Source organism: Lampris incognitus, chromosome 2, assembly GCF_029633865.1.
Source record: "Lampris incognitus isolate fLamInc1 chromosome 2, fLamInc1.hap2, whole genome shotgun sequence".
Taxonomy (NCBI): domain Eukaryota; kingdom Metazoa; phylum Chordata; class Actinopteri; order Lampriformes; family Lampridae; genus Lampris; species Lampris incognitus.
In genome coordinates, this window is record NC_079212.1 from 52,060,143 (window position 1) to 52,078,344 (window position 18,202).

General features: G+C 46.5%; 1 protein-coding gene across 1 annotated transcript; it reads left to right on the forward strand.

Annotated features, from left to right (window-relative positions):
• Positions 1–272: 272 nt before the first annotated feature.
• ccnq (cyclin Q) lies at positions 273–15,336 on the forward strand. The gene is made up of 5 exons (XM_056274836.1): positions 273–737; positions 2,891–3,074; positions 8,339–8,471; positions 14,376–14,594; positions 14,788–15,336. Exons 1-5 carry the CDS (start codon positions 590–592, stop codon positions 14,875–14,877), a joined length of 774 nt encoding a protein of 257 aa, XP_056130811.1. The 5' UTR covers positions 273–589; the 3' UTR covers positions 14,878–15,336.
• Positions 15,337–18,202: the final 2,866 nt, after the last annotated feature.

The window sequence follows — 18,202 nt, forward strand, 5'->3', positions numbered from 1 at the left end:
AACAGGACCTCGGCGTTACAGGAGACCGCGGCGGTACTTTACCCTAAATCACTGGTTCCTATTCCAACTTTGGCTTGTTTAGCAATAAAAAAGAAAGAAAAGAAAGTCAAATCTTGGCCGTGTTTACGAGGTCATGTGCAACGTCGGATAATTCGCCAAACTTTTTTTGTTTTGTTAAGCGGAAGCACCGACGGTAGGTGGCAGTGGTTTTCAAAACACGGTCGAACACCACAGAAGAAGAAGAGCCTGTTGGCGGAAGACGTCCCGGGCGTTGCGCTGCGGTGCGCCAGACGAGGTAGTGAGTGAAAGTCATCCCGATCCCGGGTTGAGCTGGATTAGAGACACGACGTGGTCCATCCTCCATGAGCATGGCTAGAAGTCTAACGGCGTGTCAGGATCGCTGACGAGTGTCCACGGAGACGTTATAAAATCCTGCTAGCAGAAATCCTGATCCTGCTAGCAGAGATCCTGCTAGCAGAAATCCCGTTAGCAGAAATCCCGCTAGCAGAAATCCCGCTAGGAGAAATCCCGTTAGCAGTAATCCTGCTAGGAGAAATCCTGTTAGCAGAGGGGGAAATCCGCGCTGGAGATGGAGGGGCCATCCCGTCGACCGACGGCTCCTCCGGATGGGCCCATGTGGCTGACGAGCTGGAGAGGGTCCGGTGGAGACGCGGACGCCGATCCGGCCAGGGACATGAAAACACATTTTCGCGTTTGTCGCTTCATCATGGAGGCAGGTGTGTGTGTGTTCGTGAAAAAGTTGGTGGTGTTGTAAAGGGGTCCCAAGTTGTAGAGGGATTTCAGGGGCACTTAATGAAACGCCGACTCACAGTCCACTAACAATGCTCTCAAGCTTATCTGTCTTGTCGGCAAATGTCACATGCATCATATCGCATTCATAACATCACATTCATAACATCACATACATCATATCGCATACATAACATCACATACATAACGTCACACATAACATCACATACATCATATCACATACATAACATCACACATAACATCACATACATCATATCACATACATCATATCGCATACATAACATCACATACATAACATCACACATAACATCACATACAACATATCGCAAACAACATCACACATAACATCACATACATCATATCGCATACATAACATCACATACATAACGTCACACATAACATCACATACATAACATCACACACATAGCATCACATACATCATATCGCATATATAACATCACACATAACATCACATACAGAACATCACATACATCATATCGCATACATAACATCACATACATAACATCACACATAACATCACATACATAACATCACATACATCATATCGCATACATAACATCACACATAACATCACATACATCATATCGCATACATAACATCACATACATCATATTGCATACATAACATCACATACATTAGGCTGAAGTGCTTCAGATCACACGTCATATCTGGCTGTTTTGTGTTGAACTGCAACATCTTTGACTTTCTAAGATAACAAACAAAAGAGCTATTAAGACCTCTCAAATAATAGGGAAAATACTTTGTAATAAAGTATATTAATTGCACAATATATAATTAAGCTCAAGGTGTACATCTCCTTGAGGATGGATGGATTGATGGGTGGATGAATTGGACAGGCTTTTTGTTTGTTTTTATAATTTACATTTAATAATTATCCATCCATCCACTATCCAAACTGCTTATCCTGCTCTCGGGGTCGCGGGATGCTGCAGCCTATCCCAGCAGTCATTGGGCGGCAGGCGGGGAGACATCCTGGACAGGCCGCCAGACCATATAATAACAATGATAACTGACCTTTATATGGTTACCTTATGATGGCCTGGCGGCCTGTCCAGAGTGCCTCCCCGCCTGCCGCCCAATGACTGCTGGGATAGGCTGCAGCATCCTGCGACCCTGAGAGCAGGATAAGCGGTTTGGATAATGGATGGATGATTTGGATTAATGAGACACAGGTCCATCGTTGTCATAGTGTATGAGTAGGGGGATACCTCAGAAGTACACCCCTTCAGAAGTCTGAAGAGGACTCACCTCTTCAAACTTCATCTGTGATTTATGTGATTTATGATGTTTGTTTTTCTTTCCCTTTTGTATCTGTCCAAGTGGAAGAGTACTGCTGGCGTCGTGTGTGGCTGCTGCTTCTCCCTATCATAGCCCCCCTTCCCATCCACCCCTGTATGTCTGTTATGTTTATCTGTCGTCCTGTTTCACCCCGTTTATTGTAAAGCAACTTGGAGTATTATTATAAAAGCGCTATATAAGTTTAATTTATTATTATTATCATGTTTGTGTTTATGTAGGGGTGGGTCTGTTGTATATTCCCAACAGTGCACTACCAAAATAAATAGTTTGCAAGTTTGCCATTGCTCTCAACAGCACAAGAGACTAATAGTACAGCTGACCCTGCTGACATGAAACTCAGTCTGTTTAACTTGTGAGAAACCCTTTCATAGTTATGGACTCGACACTCCATTACTTGCTCAACAGCTGTTAATGACCAGTAAGGACATGCGAAACATCACTGTTACAACCAAGGCTGTTGGTTTGTGGAACAACTGTAGTGATGAGCTGAAAACATCCATCCGTCCATCCATTATCTGAACCGCTTATCTTGCTCTCAGGGTCGTTGGATGCTGGAGCCTATCCCAGCAGTCACTGGGTGGCAGGTGGGGAGACACCCTGGACAGGCCACCAGGCCATCACTGGGTTGATGTATATATCTAAAGTAATATTCTCACAAGTGAAGCATTCTTTTCACCAGACATCTCTCTCTCTCTCTCTCTCTCTCTCTCTCTCTCTCTCTCTCTCTCTCTCTCTCTCTCTCTTTCTCTCTCTCTCTCTCTCTGTCTCACTACCACAGGAGTGAAGCTGGGTATGCGATCGGTGCCTGTGGCCACGGCATGTGTGTTGTACCACCGTTTCTTTGAGTGTGTGAGTGTGCGCGTGTATGAGCCCTATCTGGTGGCAATGAGCTGTGTTTACCTGGCTGGCAAAGTGGAGGAGCAGCACCTGAGGACCCGTGACATCATCAACGTCAGCCACAGGTTAGAGGCCTTGCCTGAAAGCTCACACTGACTGTAAACTTAAGAAATTCTGGGGTCAGTTTTATGACCTATAGGAACTTTTTTTTCTTGTCCCCCCCCCCCAATGGTATCCGGCCAATTACCCCACTCTTCCGAGCCGTCCCGGTCACTGCTCCACCCCCTCTGCCGTTCTGGGAAGGGCTGCAGACTACCGCATGCCTCCTCCGATGCATGTGGAGTCGCCAGCCGCTTCTTTTCACCTGACAGTGAGGAGTTTCACCAGAGGAACGTAGCGCGTGGGAGGACCACGCTATTCCTCCCAGTTCCTCCTCCCCCCTGAACAGGTGCCCCGACCGACCAGAGGCGATGCTGGTGCAGCGACCAGGACACATACCCACTTCCGGCTTCCCACCTGCAGACACGGCTAATTGTGTCTGTAGGGACGCCCGACCAAGCCGGAGGTAACATGGGAACATTTTTAATCAGATCTCTGTCTCTAACAATATGTAATTATCTATTTATTTATTTTGGGAGGGAGGGGGGGGGTCCCTCTCTTTCATCCCAATTTGGCATGTCCAATTCTCTGTTGTCTTAAAGCCTCACCATGCCGTGACCCCTAAGGTGCTTGCAGAGAGGGCACAGACTTCCGTGGGCATCCTCTGATACATGTGGAGCCAGTCAAGTCCTCCTTCTCTCCTGCAGGCTGCAGGTTTCTCTAGGGCAGCGGTCGGGAACCTATGGCTCGCGAGCCATATATGGCTCTTCCGGTGACGGCATATAGCTCCCAGACAATTTTGAGTTGAAAATTATTTTTTTTTCAAAAAAATCAGTTTGGAACTGATTTTAAAATACTTGTGATATTTCTTAATAATACTGTGTCATTTTAAAGTAAACAGAAATTAGTTTTGAAGATAAATTTCACGGGTCACGGGTCACCCGTGGGTCGGGTCGGGAACCAATGGCTCGCGAGCATGTCCGGGTCATTGTAAAGGTGAAGAAATCAATTTTATCAGATAGCCAACTAGTTTATCCGCTTCAACCCTTGTAACGGAAAAGATGGCGAAAAGAAAAAAAGACGATGATTACCGTGCATTCCAGGCTGCGTGGACAGAGGAATTTGCATTTGTGGAGAGAGCAGGATCTGCGGTATGTCTAATATGCAATGATAAAATTGCATCGATGAAACGGTCAAATATAAAGCGGCACTTCGATACGCACCATGCTTCATTTGCATCGAAATATCCAGCAGGGGACAGCAGGAAAAGGGCATGCGAGGAGCTACAGCGGAGAGTGCAGACGAGTCAGCAGCAACTACGTGTGTGGACCAAGCAAGGTGACGGGAATTCCGCTAGCTTTGCGGGGGCTTTGGCAATAGTAAGGAATGGAAAGTCATTCACAGATGGCGAGTATGCCAAAACATTCATGCTTGATGTGGCCAATGAACTGTTTGATGACTTCCCAAATAAAGACAAGATAATCAAACGAATAAAAGACATGCCCCTGTCAGCAAGAACTGTGCACGATCGTAGCATCATGATGGCAAATCAAGTCGAGGAAACACAAATTAAGGACATAAACGCCGGGACATACTTCTCTCTCGCGTTAGATGAGTCAACAGACGTTAGCCATCTATCTCAGTGCAGTATCATTGCCAGGTATGCTGCAGGTGACACACTGCGTGAGGAAAGCTTGGCTGTTTTGCCAATGAAAGGGACAACAAGAGGAGAGGATTTATTCATGTCTTTCATGGAGTTTGCTAAAGAAAAAAAACTACCGATGGATAAACTTATTTCTGTCTGTGCTGATGGTGCACCCTGTATGTTGGGGAAGAACAAAGGATTTGTAGCGCTTCTCCGTGAACATGAAAAGAGAGCCATCCTAAGTTTTCATTGCATCCTGCACCAGGAGGCGCTTTGCGCTCAGACGTGTGGCCAGGAGCTTGGCGAGGTGATGTCTCTGGTCATTCGAGTGGTCAACTTTATTGTTGCCCGAGCTTTAAATGATCGCCAGTTTAAAGCTCTGTTAGAAGAAGTTGGGAATCATTATCCCGGTCTGCTTTTACACAGCAACGTGCGTTGGTTGTCAAGGGGGAAGGTGCTCAGCCGTTTTGCAGCTTGCCTGAGTGAAATCCGGACTTTTCTTGAAATGAAAGGCGTCAAGCATCCTGAGCTAGACAACACTGACTGGCTCCTGCAGTTTCACTATCTCGTGGACATAACTGGCCATCTGAACCAGCTCAATGTGAAAATGCAAGGTATTGGAAATACAATCTCATCCCTTCAACAAGCAGTGTTTGCATTTGAAAGCAAGCTGGAAGTCTTTCTCAGGGACATTGAAACAGGTCGTCTTCTGCACTTTGAAAGACTGCAACAATTTAGAGATGCATGCTTAGCAAGTGACTCCACTCAACATCTGGATCTCCAGCAGCTAGCTGGCTTTACGTTCAATCTCCTGCAGTCATTCAAAGCACGTTTTGGAGAATTTCGTGTGCGCACTGGTCTTTTCAAGTTCATCACTCATCCACATGAGTGTGCAGTGGACAAAATCGACCTGACATGCATCCCCGGGGTCTCTATCGGAGACTTTGAGCTGGAAGTTGCTGACCTGAAGGCATCAGACATGTGGATGAGTAAGTTCAAGTCACTTAATGGAGAGTTGGAAAGTCTTGCGCGACAGCGAGCAGAGCTGGCGAGGGAACACAAGTGGACAGAAATTAAAAATCTTCAACCTGAAGACCAGCTGATTCTTAAAACTTGGAACGAGCTTCCTGTGACATACCACACAATGCAGCGTGTGAGTATTGCCGTATTGACCATGTTTGGCTCTACATATGCATGTGAACAGTCTTTCTCGCATATGAGGAACATTAAGACCAACCTACGCTCACGTTTAACTGATGGAAGCCTCAACGCCTGCATGAAGCTCAACCTCACCACGTATGAACCAGACTACAAGGCCATCAGCAAAACCATGCAGCACCAGAAGTCGCATTAAAAGTAAGACATATTTAATTTATTATACGTTAAAAATACTATATGGCTCTCAATGAAATATATTTAGAAATATTTGGCTTTTATGGCTCTCCCAGTCAAAAAGGTTCCCGACCCCTGCTCTAGGGCAAGGTAGCGTGTGCAGGTCTACACTCACATTATTTCTTCTAGATATGACCACAGCACACTGTACTGACTGCGGTGCTAACCCGTGCATTAGAAGACACGGGGAATCGGAAACAAAATAAAACAACCACAGCTAACAATGCCTTCTAAAATAATAAGTAAAATAAATACAATCTCATTTTGCCCTAGAATAGGTGTACTTATTGCTAGAATAACTGCACTCGTGTGAATGTAATAATGCTCTAGAAAGTAACTTCGCTATGTTATTACCGACAGGTGTGCGTCTCTGTTAATACTACGCAGTAAAATAATGTGTTTTCCCTGCGGGGCGGGAGGAGACACAATCAGTGGAACTCTATTTTGCGGGCGTGAATGGTCAGAATGTTTGCGGGTGGGAGGGGACACACACATTGCAGGAGAGGGCAGTAATGGTCAGAAGTCCAGCGGCAGCGGGCTGGAGCAGGATTAAGAAATTAGTCCTGCGCAGGACTCTTTACTGTGCCAAAATGTGACTTGTACACCGAAGCGACTTGTATGTGTTTTTTCCCCTCGCGACAACGGGTTTTCTGCTCAGTGAAACTTGTACTCTGGTGCAATGTGTAGTCCTGGAAATACGGTATATATATCCCAGTGAAATTAAACTGCACTGTGGCGTTGTGGTTCATAGTGCATACTGACATCCAATGTTGCATTTTCCACGACACTCTTCAGCTTACTGAGATTGGATCGCAAATAGTCTCGTTTGGCACAGGGGTTAGCGTGGTCGCCTCACAGCAAGAAGGTTCTGGGTTCGAGCCCCGGGGTAGTTCAGCCTTGGGGGGTCATCCTCTGTGTGGAATTTGCATGTTCTCCCTGTGTCTGTGTGGGTTTCCTGCAGGTGCTCCGGTTTCCTCCCACAGTCCCAAGACATGTAGGTTAGGTGACTTGGCCGACTAAATTGTCCCTAGGTGTGTGTGTGTGTGTGTGTGTGTGTGTGTGTGTGTGTGTGTGTGTGTGTGTGTGTGTGTGTGTGTGTGTGTGTGTGTGTGGGAAATGAAAGTTTTTTTTCTTTCAATGTGGATCTGACTTCAGGAATAAGTGATGAGGGGTCCAATCTCGTTTTTATCATTTGCTTACTTTGAACAAGCGTTCGTCTCTTCCAGGCTGGATAACTGTAAATCTATTTACTATTGCCTTGGCCAGAAGCCAATGTCCTGGCTCCAGTTGGTACACAACGATGCTGCAGAGCACTAAACCGGTACACAAAGTATGTTTGCATTACTTCTGTCCTGGCTTCCATATGTTGGCTGCCAGTGAGCTTCAGAATTGATTTTAATTTGACTGATTACATTCACAACTGGAAGGTTTGGCCCCTAGTTATGTCTTGGACATTTGGACCCCTATGATCTAGAGACCCTCAAGCAGGGGCCTTTTCGAAGTCTAGACTTAAGACTGAGAGACCAGTGGGGTGTCTGGGTAGTGTAGCGGTCTATTCCGTTGCCTACCAACACAGGGATCACCGGTTTGAATCCCTGTGTTACCTCTGGCTTGGTCGGGCATCCCTACAGACACAATTGGCCGTCTCTGTGGGTGGGAAGCCGGATGTGGGTATGTGTCATGGTCGCTGCACTAGCACCTCTTCTGGTCGGTCGGGGCGCCTGTTCAGGGGGGAGGGGGAACTGGGGGGATTAGCGTGGTCCTCCCATGCGCCACATCCCCCTGGTGAAACTCCTCACTGTCAGGTGAAAAGAAGCGGCTGGTGACTCCACATGTATCGGAGGAGACGTGGTAGTCTGCAGCCCTCCCCAGATTGGCAGAGGAGGTGGAGCAGCAACCGGGACGGCTCGGAAGAGTGGGGTAACTGGCTGGATACAATTGGGGCGAAAAAGGGGGAAAAATCCCCCCCTCAAAAAAAAAAAAAGACTGTGAGACCACACCTTTGTTGGCAGGGTACCTGAACTTTGGAAGGGCTTTCCCAGGAAGCTCAAGCCTGAAAAGTCAGTGACACCTTGGAAGTCCCCCTAACAGGTTGTCCTGTCACTTATTTCAGTCTGCTGATCAACAGAAAAGAGCTTTGTACAGTTGGTCGAAGACAGGTGTCACATGTTACAGGTGTGACGAAGTGATTATATGGCTCTTTATCTTGTCATGTCATACACCCCCCCACCTTTGTCTCGCCCTTCGTTGCAGATACTTCAACAGTGGTAGCGCTCCTCTGGAATGTGACAAGGAGTTCTGGGATCTGAGGGATAGCGTGGTGCAATGCGAGCTTCTCATCCTCAGACAGCTCAACTTCCACGTCTCCTTTCAACACCCACACAAGGTGTGTGTGTGTGTGTGTGTGTGTGTGTGTGTGTGTGTGTGTGTGTGTGTGTGTGTGTGTGTGTGTGATGCATTCTTGTGTTCCGTATATGGTCTAGGGCAGTGATTCTCAATCTGTTCTTGGTCTACCACCGGTACTGCTGGTTTTGTATTTGGGATGGGGATGAAAAGTCAAGTAGTTTAGTCAGTGTGGAGGAGGTGTTGACACAGATTGTTGGGAGAGTGGGTGAGGGAGATCGGTCTTTAATAGAACTGTGACAATGTCACAAGGAAACAACAAATCAGAATCAGAATCATGTGTATTGACCATCGTAGTCCCCCTTTCCATCTACCCCTGTATGTCTGTGTTGTGTTTATCTGTTGTAGTGTTTCACCCCCTTTATTGTAAAGTGACTTTGAGTGTTATAAAAGCGCTATATAAGTTTGATTTATTATTATTATTATATAGGTTTGCACATACATGGAATTTGACTCTGGTTTCGTGGCTCTCTCAGTGTACTTAACATAGAATAACAACATTACAACACAACAATCTTCACATATATACACAAAGATTGACTTATACAGGTGAAATAAGAGGCGATAAAGAGTAATGGTGCAGAGAATATATCAGAGATGCTGAAATACATGTTAGCAGGGTACTTACATACATACCTGAGGTAGATGGACATGACAGAGTGTACCAGTATATGTTCAATGTACAGTACAGTATATACAACATGTACAGTACAGTATATATACAACAGGCACAGTACAGTATATATAACATGTACAGTACAGTACATAAAAATGGTTGGATTTATCGACAGTGTTAATCGTTAATTTGAGTGACAGCCTGCAGAAAGAAACTGTGTTTATATCTGGTTGTTTTGGGGTACAGTGCTCTGTAGCGCCTACCAGAGGGGAGGAGTTGGAACAGGTTGTGACCAGGGTGTGATGGGTCTGCAGTGATGTTACCTGCACATTTCTTGAGTCTGGAGGTGTATAAGTCCTGAATGGAGGGCAGGTTGGCACCATTGATTTTCTCTGCAGACCCAACTGTCTGTTGTAGTCTGTCCCTGTCCTGTTTGGTGGCCGATCTAAACCAGACAGTGATGGATGTGCAGAGGACAGACTGGATTATTGCAGTGTAGAACTGAATCAACAGTTCCTGAGGCAGGTTAAATTTCTTGAGCTGGCGGAGAAAGTACATCCTCTGCTGGGCCTTTTTGATGATTGTGTCTATGTTGGATGCCCACCTTAGGTCCTGGGAGATTGTGGAGCCCAGAAATCTGTAGGTTTATACCGTAGACACCATGCTGTTGAGTATGGTGAGGGCGGGCAGTATTGGGGGGCTCCTCCTGAAGTCCACTGTTATCTCCACTGTTTTTAGTGTGTTCAGCTCCAGGTTGTTATGGCCACACCAGAGGGCCAGCTGATCAACCTCCCATCTATATGCAGACTCGTCACCATCCCGGAGAAGGCCAATGATTTTTGTGTCGTCTGCAAACATCAGGAGTTTAACAGATGGGTCACTTGAGATGCAGTCATTTGTGTAGAGGGAGAAGAGTAGAGGGGAGAACACACATCCCTGGGGGGTGCCAGTTGTCCAGGTGCTGGATGTGATTTTCCCCAGCTTCACCTGCTGCCTCCTGTCTGTCAGAAAGATTTTAATCCACTGGCAGATGGGGGCTGGTATAGTACAAAAATACAGCTACTCCAAACGAGGATATCTGGGATGGTGTTGAACACTGAGCTGAGGTCCACAAACAGGACCCTTGTGTATGTCCCTGGGGAGTCGATGTATTGGAAGATGTAGTGCAATCCCATGTTGACTGCATCATCCACTGACCTATTTGCTCGGTAGACAAACTGCAGGGGGTCGAGCAGTAGGCCTGTGATTTCCTTCAGGTGGGCCAAGACCATCTCTCAAAGGATTTCATGACCACAGACATTAGGGCAATGGGCCTGTAGTCATTTTATCCTGTGATACGGGGTTTTTTGGGGACCGGGATGATAGTGGAGCTCTTGAAGTAGGACGGAACTTCACACAGCTCCAGTGATCTGTTGAAGATCAGTGTGAAAATGGGGGCCAACTGGTCGGCACAGACTTTAAGACAGGAGGGTGACACGCCATCCGTGCCCGGTGCCTTCCTGGTGTTCTGTCTCTGGAAGAGCTGGCGGACGTCCTCAACACAGATCCTGAGTGCGGGTGGGGGTTTGGTGGGGAGGGGAGAGTGGCTGGCAGAAAGTGGAGTTGGTTGTATGTTGTGGCTGGAGAGGATGAAGGGTGTGAAAGTTTGCTTTTCAAACCTGCAGTAAAACCCATTTAGATCAATTTTCTATTCTTTCGGGGAGTTGATTACATTCATTTGTCATGCCAGGCCTTATACCTATCTAATTGGTGGCTGGAATAACTGGAACAAACAAGTGAATGTAATGAACTACCTGGTACCAGTAGTACTGGTATTATCTGAGGGCTTGATTGAGAACCACTGGTCTGGGGCAGATCGAGGTCAAACGTTTTGCAGATATCAAAGGTTTTCTTTTAACCTGGAGTTTACTGCAGGGACAGTAGTAGTAGTTACTGCAGGGACAGTAGCAGTAGTTACTGCAGGGGCAGTAGTAGTAGTGGTAGTAGTAGTTATTGCAGAGACAGTAGTAGTAGTTACTACAGGGACAGTAGTAGTAGTAGTAGTTACTGCAGGGACAGTAGTAGTAGTAGTTGCTGCAGGGACAGTAGTAGTAGTTACTGCAGGGACAGTAGTAGTAGTAGTAGTAGTAGTAGTTACTGCAGGGACAGTAGTAGTAGTAGTAGTAGTTATTGCAGGGACAGTAGTAGTAGTTACTACAGGGACGGTAGTAGTAGTAGTTACCGCAGGGACAGTAGTAGTAGTAGTTTGTGCAGGGATAGTAGTAGTAGTTACTGCAGGGACAGTAGTAGTTACTGCAGGGACAGTAGTAGTAGTAGTTACTGCAGGGACAGTAGTAGTAGTAGTAGTAGTTACTGCAGGGACAGTACAGATATTCTCACCTAAATATAGAAAAGAAGATATTCTAAACTGACGTTGAAGCTGCAATCTGCAACTCTTCCCCATGAATACTTGGTTATTTTATCTATTTGATGACAATGTGGTAAGCCCTAGAGCCATTAACCTGAGTTGAAAAAGCTTCAGTTAGAGTTGGTCTCAGTATTAATTCCAAAAAGACTGAGTACATGTCGATCAATGAGGACACAATGCACCAACGAATCACAGTCAATAATGGAACACCGCTCAACGAGGTCACTGACTTCAAATATCTCGGCTTTTTTGTTGTCGACAGTAAGCAAGATTTCATGTCAAGGAAAGGACAAGCCTGGATTGCCTGTAATAAATTACATCATATGTGGAAGTCTGACATCTCTGACAAGACAAAAGTAGCATTCTTCAGAGCATGTGTTGAAAGTATCCTACTTTATGCGTCAGAGACGTGGACCATGAAAAAAGATCTTCCGGCGAGGCTTGACAGAACATACACACGCCTCCTTATGAGAGTTAAGAACATCTCCTGGCAGGAGCACAAAACCAAAGCTGAAATCTACGGTGATACACCACCTATCTCATCCACGGCTGCACAGAGGAGAGCACCTTTTGCAGGACATTGCTATAGAGCAAAAGATCAGATTACATTACATTACAGTCATTTAGCTGACGCTTTTATCCAAAGCGACTTGCAATAAGTGCATCATTTAACGTAGGAAATCAGGAGAACTACTAGTCATCAGAGGTCATAAGTGCATCTAAACAAGTATCTAAGAGGAAAACCAGTGCTAAAGTAAAAGTGCAAGAAAGAGTTGTTTTTTTTTAACGAGTGAATACAATAAGTGCTAAGAACAAGTAACAGGGTAGTAGTTCTTGAAGAGGTGAGTTTTCAACCTGCGCCGAAAGATGGCAGCGACTCCGCTGTCCTGACATCAGTGGGGAGTTCATTCCACCACTGTGGGGCCAGGACAGAAAAGAGCCGTGACCGGGTCGATCGGCAGCAAGGGCCTCTGAGCGACGGGGCAAACAGGTGTCCTGAGGCAGCAGAGCGAAGTGGTCAGGCGGGGGTGTAGGGCTTGACTGAGATTATATCTGATGTTATCTGTATGCGTCTCCCATGTCCTAACAGAGGAAGGCGACCTTTCAGCTACATTGACTGTATTTCAAGAGACACTCAAATCAATGTTCAAGACCTACCAAATCAAATGGGAAACAGAGAATACTGGCATGACGTTGTGAATGCATCCTGGACTGCGGTCGAAGGATGATGATGATGATGATGATGGTGGTTCTGTTGGACAGACGATAAGTATTACAGTAAAACCATGTTCTGATATAGTTCAGTGTAGGAGACAGCAAGTAACAGACTTAATGCAACTGATATTCTGGGAATACAGGTGAAATCAACATCAGAGGTGCTTCGCTACGGGCAGAAACTGCAGGAGCTGCTTAGGATGTTACAAGTTACTCCTCTTGATGGTATTCCTTGGTGGAACGGTGGTCAGAGCATTCGCCTTGCGGTGAAACCTGCTGCGTCTTCAGCAGGTATCTCAGGGTCACAAGCGTTTCGCCCCTTAGCCTGTACGCCTCGCCTGAGTAGGGCGGCAAAGACCAGATTAGCCTTCACCTGCAGAAGGGTTCCAACTGCGGACTCTCATCAACCACAGCCATCTTGAGCTGAGTACAAACAAGGTGTATCCACACCGTTGGAAAAAATGGCCTCCTCGGACCAACGCTAACGCAGACAATGTAAAGTAAGACAAACTTCATCAAATTATATCACAGCAGTATTATACAATAAGACTGATGTTGTGTCCAACAGAAACACTGCAACACATTTAAATCTTTGTTCATGCTGGACTTGTTTCCAACATGTACTTGTTTGCCACTGCACCAGTTGGTGTGACCCAAACCAAAACTTTCAACAGCGGTATATGAAGACCGGTGAGTGTCTCCAGCCATGGTAAAGATGCCAGTTAGTATTATATAACTTGACTGCATGACCCAGTAGGATAAAATAACTGTTTATTAATGGAGAAAAGTTGCATATTTCAGCTTTTCAGTAAACTTTCTAATGCCTTCCTGTGATTCTCCATTCCAACAAACTGCCTATTTGGCACTTGGGTATTGGTAAAACACAGATCTACTACTACTACTACTACAACTGCTTCTACTACTACTACTACTACTTTTGGCTGCTCCCGTTAGGGGTTGCCACAACGGATCAGCTGTTTCCATTTCTTCCTGTCCTCTGCATCTTCCTCTGTCACACCGGCCCACCTGCATGTCCTCCCTCACCACATCCATAAACCTCCTCTTTGGCCTTCCTCTTCTCCTCTTCCCTGGCAGCTCCATATTCAGCATCCTTCTCCCAATATACCCAGCATCTCTCCTCCACACATGTCCAAACCATCTCAATCTTGTCTCTCTTGCTTTGTCTCCAAACCATCCAACCTGAGCTGTCCCTCTAATATACTCGTTCCTATCCTGTCCTCCTTCATCACTCCCAGTGAAAATCTTAGCATCTTCAACTCTGCCACCTCCAGCTCCACCTCCTGTCTTTTCATCAGTGCCACTGTCTCCAAACCATATAACATAGCTGGTCTCACAACCATCTTGTAAGCCTTCCCTTTAACTCTTGCTGGTACCCTTCTGTCACAAATCACTCCTGACACTCTTCTCCACCCACTCCACCCTGTCTGCAATCTCTTCTTCACCTCTCTCCTGCACTCCCTGTTACTTTGGACAGTTGACCCCAAGTATTTAAACTCATAGGCCTTCGTCACCTCTACTCCTTGCATCCTCACCATTCTGCTGTCCCCCTCTCATTCACACATAGGTAAAACACAGATAATACTATGTAATCAAGTAGGTGTCTCTATGTTGTGCCTATCTTTCCATAGTATCTGCTACACTACCTGTGGTCAGTGAAGTCCTTGGTGAATCGCCATGCCTGGTCTCGAACTCCTGTCGCTGAAACTGCTTGGGCATTGCTTAGAGACTGTTACCATGGTCTGATGTGCATCCACCATGCACCCCAGCACATCGCTATAGCAACACTTTACCTAGCGCTCAAGAGCTATGGCGTGGAGCTGTCCGTCGGGGAGCGTGAGTGGTGGCAGGTATGTGTGGGACGATCTCTCATCTCTGATCATGCGTAGTCTGGAGAAAAAGAATGGTTTATTTGTGTTTTACTGTGTACCTGTGTGTATAGTTTTCTGCACAAACCCTCCGGACATTACATGGGTCTTTACTCTTCTGTTCTAGAGAAAACTGCAAGATGTAGCGCTGAGCTGCTCTTTTGTGTGTGTGCAGGTGCTGTGCGAGAACGTGAGGAAAGTGGACATTGATGCTGTGATTTCTGATCTTCTCCAGCTCTACGACATGGAGGCCAAGTGTGTCTGAAGGACACGCTCATTCCACTCCACGATGAATGCAAATGGGACTTTAAGTCATTTGTGTGTGTGTGTGTGTGTGTGTGTGTGTGTGTGTGTGTGTGTGTGTGTGTGTGTGTGTGTGTGTGTGTGTGTTTGTGTGTGTGTGTGTGTGTGTGTTTGTGTGTGTGTGTGTGTGTGTGCGCACGCGCGTGCGTGTGTGCATGTCCAGTTAGGCACTTCCATCTCTTGCCAGCCTGTGGAGACATTTTGTACTCTATGGTATCTCTTGGCCCGGTGTTGCAGGATGTTAATGTGTTCTGGACAATAATATTAGAGCCAAGTCATAAAAGTCTTCTGACGCCAGCAACTGTTCCATAAAGTCACTTAATTCCATGTTCCCTATGCTGCATCGTCCAGAAGCCACACTTTGCATTTCATTATGTGCTATATATTGTTAGATTTACATGTTAGATAAAGATAATGGGATGTCAGCTCCACAGGGTCTCTTGCATCTTCATGGGTTGTGCTGAACTCCAAGTGGTCACATGTCAGAAGTCACTAGTGTAAAACATCTGGTAGCCCAAAAGGCACAGTTAAAGCAGTAGAATAGAATATACTTTATCATTTGTACATGCATACAATGACATTCACTCTCTGCATTTAACCCATCCTGGCTGTGTAGCTAGGAGCAGTGGGCAGCTGCTGTGCAGCACCCGGGGGCCAACTTCAGTTATTTCTTCCTATTGCCTTGCTCAGGGGCACAGACAGGAGTATTAACCCTAAGATGCATGTCGTTTTGATGATGGGAGGAAACTGGAGCTCCTGGAGGAAACCCACGCAGACACGGGAAAAACATCCAACTCCACACAGAAAGGGCCTGGGACGGCCTGGGGTTCGAACCCAGGACCTTCTTGCTGTGAGGCAACAGTGCTAACCACTGGGCCACCGAGCCGCAATGACTGATAGCTGCAGAAATGCACCAGTTTACATGTGCAGATTTGGAGGTGTTTGCAGGGCAAGAAAAGCACTGCATTGGCTTCGGTCTTTGCAGTGTGCACGAGCTGCCAGGCCATACGAGCTGAATTCTCTATACAGCTACTCCCAGTGTGCGATCATCTGCAGCTGGTTCACTGGGTCAGCTGATTGGTTTGGCTGTGCTGCTGGCAAGTGCCTTAGTTCTCTTTTCCAGGTCATTGATTTTGTTTAAATCTCTGCTAGCCATGTTGTGGTAAACAAACACAAAGACACACCTTGTTTACAGACGTGTACACAGACACATTTCACTACTACTACTTTCAGCTGCTCCCGTTACTACTGCCACCACCACTACTACTACTGCTACTACTACTACTACTACTACTACTACTACTTTCAGCTGCTCCCGTTAGGGGTTGCCCCAGCGGATCACCCCTTTCCATCTCTTCTTGTCCTCTGCATCTTCCTCTGTCACACCAGCCACCTGCATGTCCTCCCTCACCACATCCATAAACCTCCTCTTTGGCCTTCCTCTTCTCCTCTTCCCTGGCAGCTCCATATTTAGCATCCTTCTCCCAATATACCCAGCATCTCTCCTCCACACGTCCAAACCATCTCAATATTGCCTCTCTTGCTTTGTCTCCAGACTGTCCAACCTGAGCTGTCCCTCTAATATACTCGTTCCTAATCCTGTCCTTCTTCATCACTCCCAGTGAAAATCTTATCATCTTCAACTCTGCCACCTCCAGCTCCGCCTCCTGTCTTTTCGTCAGTGCCACTGTCTCCAAACCATACAACATAGCTGGTCTCACAACCGTCTTGTAAACCTTCCCTTTAACTCTTGCTGGTACCCTTCTGTCACAAATCACTCCTGACACTCTTCTCCACCCACTCCACCCTGTCTGCACTCTCTTCTTCACCTCTCAGTTGACCCCAAGTATTTAAACTCATACGCCTTCATCACCTCCACTCCTTGTTTCCTCACCATTCCACTGTCCTCCCCCTCATTCATGCATATGTATTTCGTCTTGCTCCTACTGACTTTCATTCCTCTTCTCTCCAGTGCATACCTCCACCTCTCCAGGCTCTCATCAACCTGCACCCTACTCTCACTACAGATCACAATGTCATCTGCAAACATCATCGTCCACGGAGAGGCCTGCTTGATCTTGTCCGTCAACATGTCCATCACTATTGTAAACAAGAAAAGGCTCAGAGGCAATCCTTGCTGTAATCCCACCTCCACCTTCAACCCATCTGTCATTCCAACCGCACACCTCACCACTGTGCGGTTGGAATGACAGGCTGGAGCCTATCCCAGCAGTCATTGGGCACCAGGGGAGACACCCTGGACAGGCCGCCAGTCCATCACAGGGCCCACACACACACACACACACACACACACACACACACACACACACACACACACATTCACTCCTAGGGACAATTTAGTACGGCCGATTCACCTGACCCACATGTCTTTGGACTGTGGGAGGAAACCGGAGCCCCCGGAGGAAACCCACGCAGACACGGGGAGAACATGCAAACTCCAACACAGAGGATGACCATATGATATGCTTTCTCTAAATCTACAAAGACACAATGTAACTCCTTCTGGCCTTCTCTATACTTCTCCATCAACATTCTCAAAGCAAACATCACATCTGTGGTGCTCTTTCGTGGCATGAACCCATACTGCTGATCGCTGATCGTCACCTCTCCTCTTAACCTAGCTTCTATTACTCTTTCCCATATCTTCATGCTGTGGCTGATCAACTTAATACCTCTGTAGTTGCTACAGTTCTGCACATCGCCCTTGTTATTGAAAAGCGGTACCAGTATGCTTCTTCTCCACTCCTCAGGCCTCCTCTCACTTTCCAAGATTGTATTAAACAATCTAGTTAAAAACCCCACTGCCATCTCTCCTAAACACCTCCATGCCTCCACAGGTATGTCATCAGGACCAACTGCCTTTCCACTCTTCATCCTCTTCATAGCTTCCCTCACTTCCTCCTTGCTAATCCACCGCACTTCCTGATTCACATCATCCAACCTTCTCTCTCTAATTTTCTTCATTCATCAGCCACCTTCTCAACCAGCTCTCCTCACTTGTCAGCACATTTCCATCTCTTATCTTTGATCACCCTAACTTGCTGCACATCCTTCCCAGCTCGGTCCCTCTGTCTAGCCAATCGGTACAAGTCCTTTTCTCCTTACTTAGTGTTTAACCTGTCATACAATTCACCATACGCCTTTTCCTTTGCCTTCACCACCTCTCTCTTTGCCTTGTGCTGCATCTCCTTGTGCGCCTGTTTGCTTTCTTCATCTCTGACTCTCCCACTAATTTGCCAACCTCTTCCTCTGTATACTTTGCTGTA

Excerpts from the sequence above, each read along its gene's own strand:
- ccnq (XM_056274836.1), top strand. The coding sequence starts at position 590 with ATGGAGGGGCCATCCCGTCGACCGACGGCTCCTCCGGATGGGCCCATG. Across the intron at positions 3,075-8,338 it reads ATCATCAACGTCAGCCACAG|ATACTTCAACAGTGGTAGCG; the intron begins GTTAGAGGCCTT and ends CCTTCGTTGCAG. Across the intron at positions 8,472-14,375 it reads CCTTTCAACACCCACACAAG|TATCTGCTACACTACCTGTG; the intron begins GTGTGTGTGTGT and ends ATCTTTCCATAG.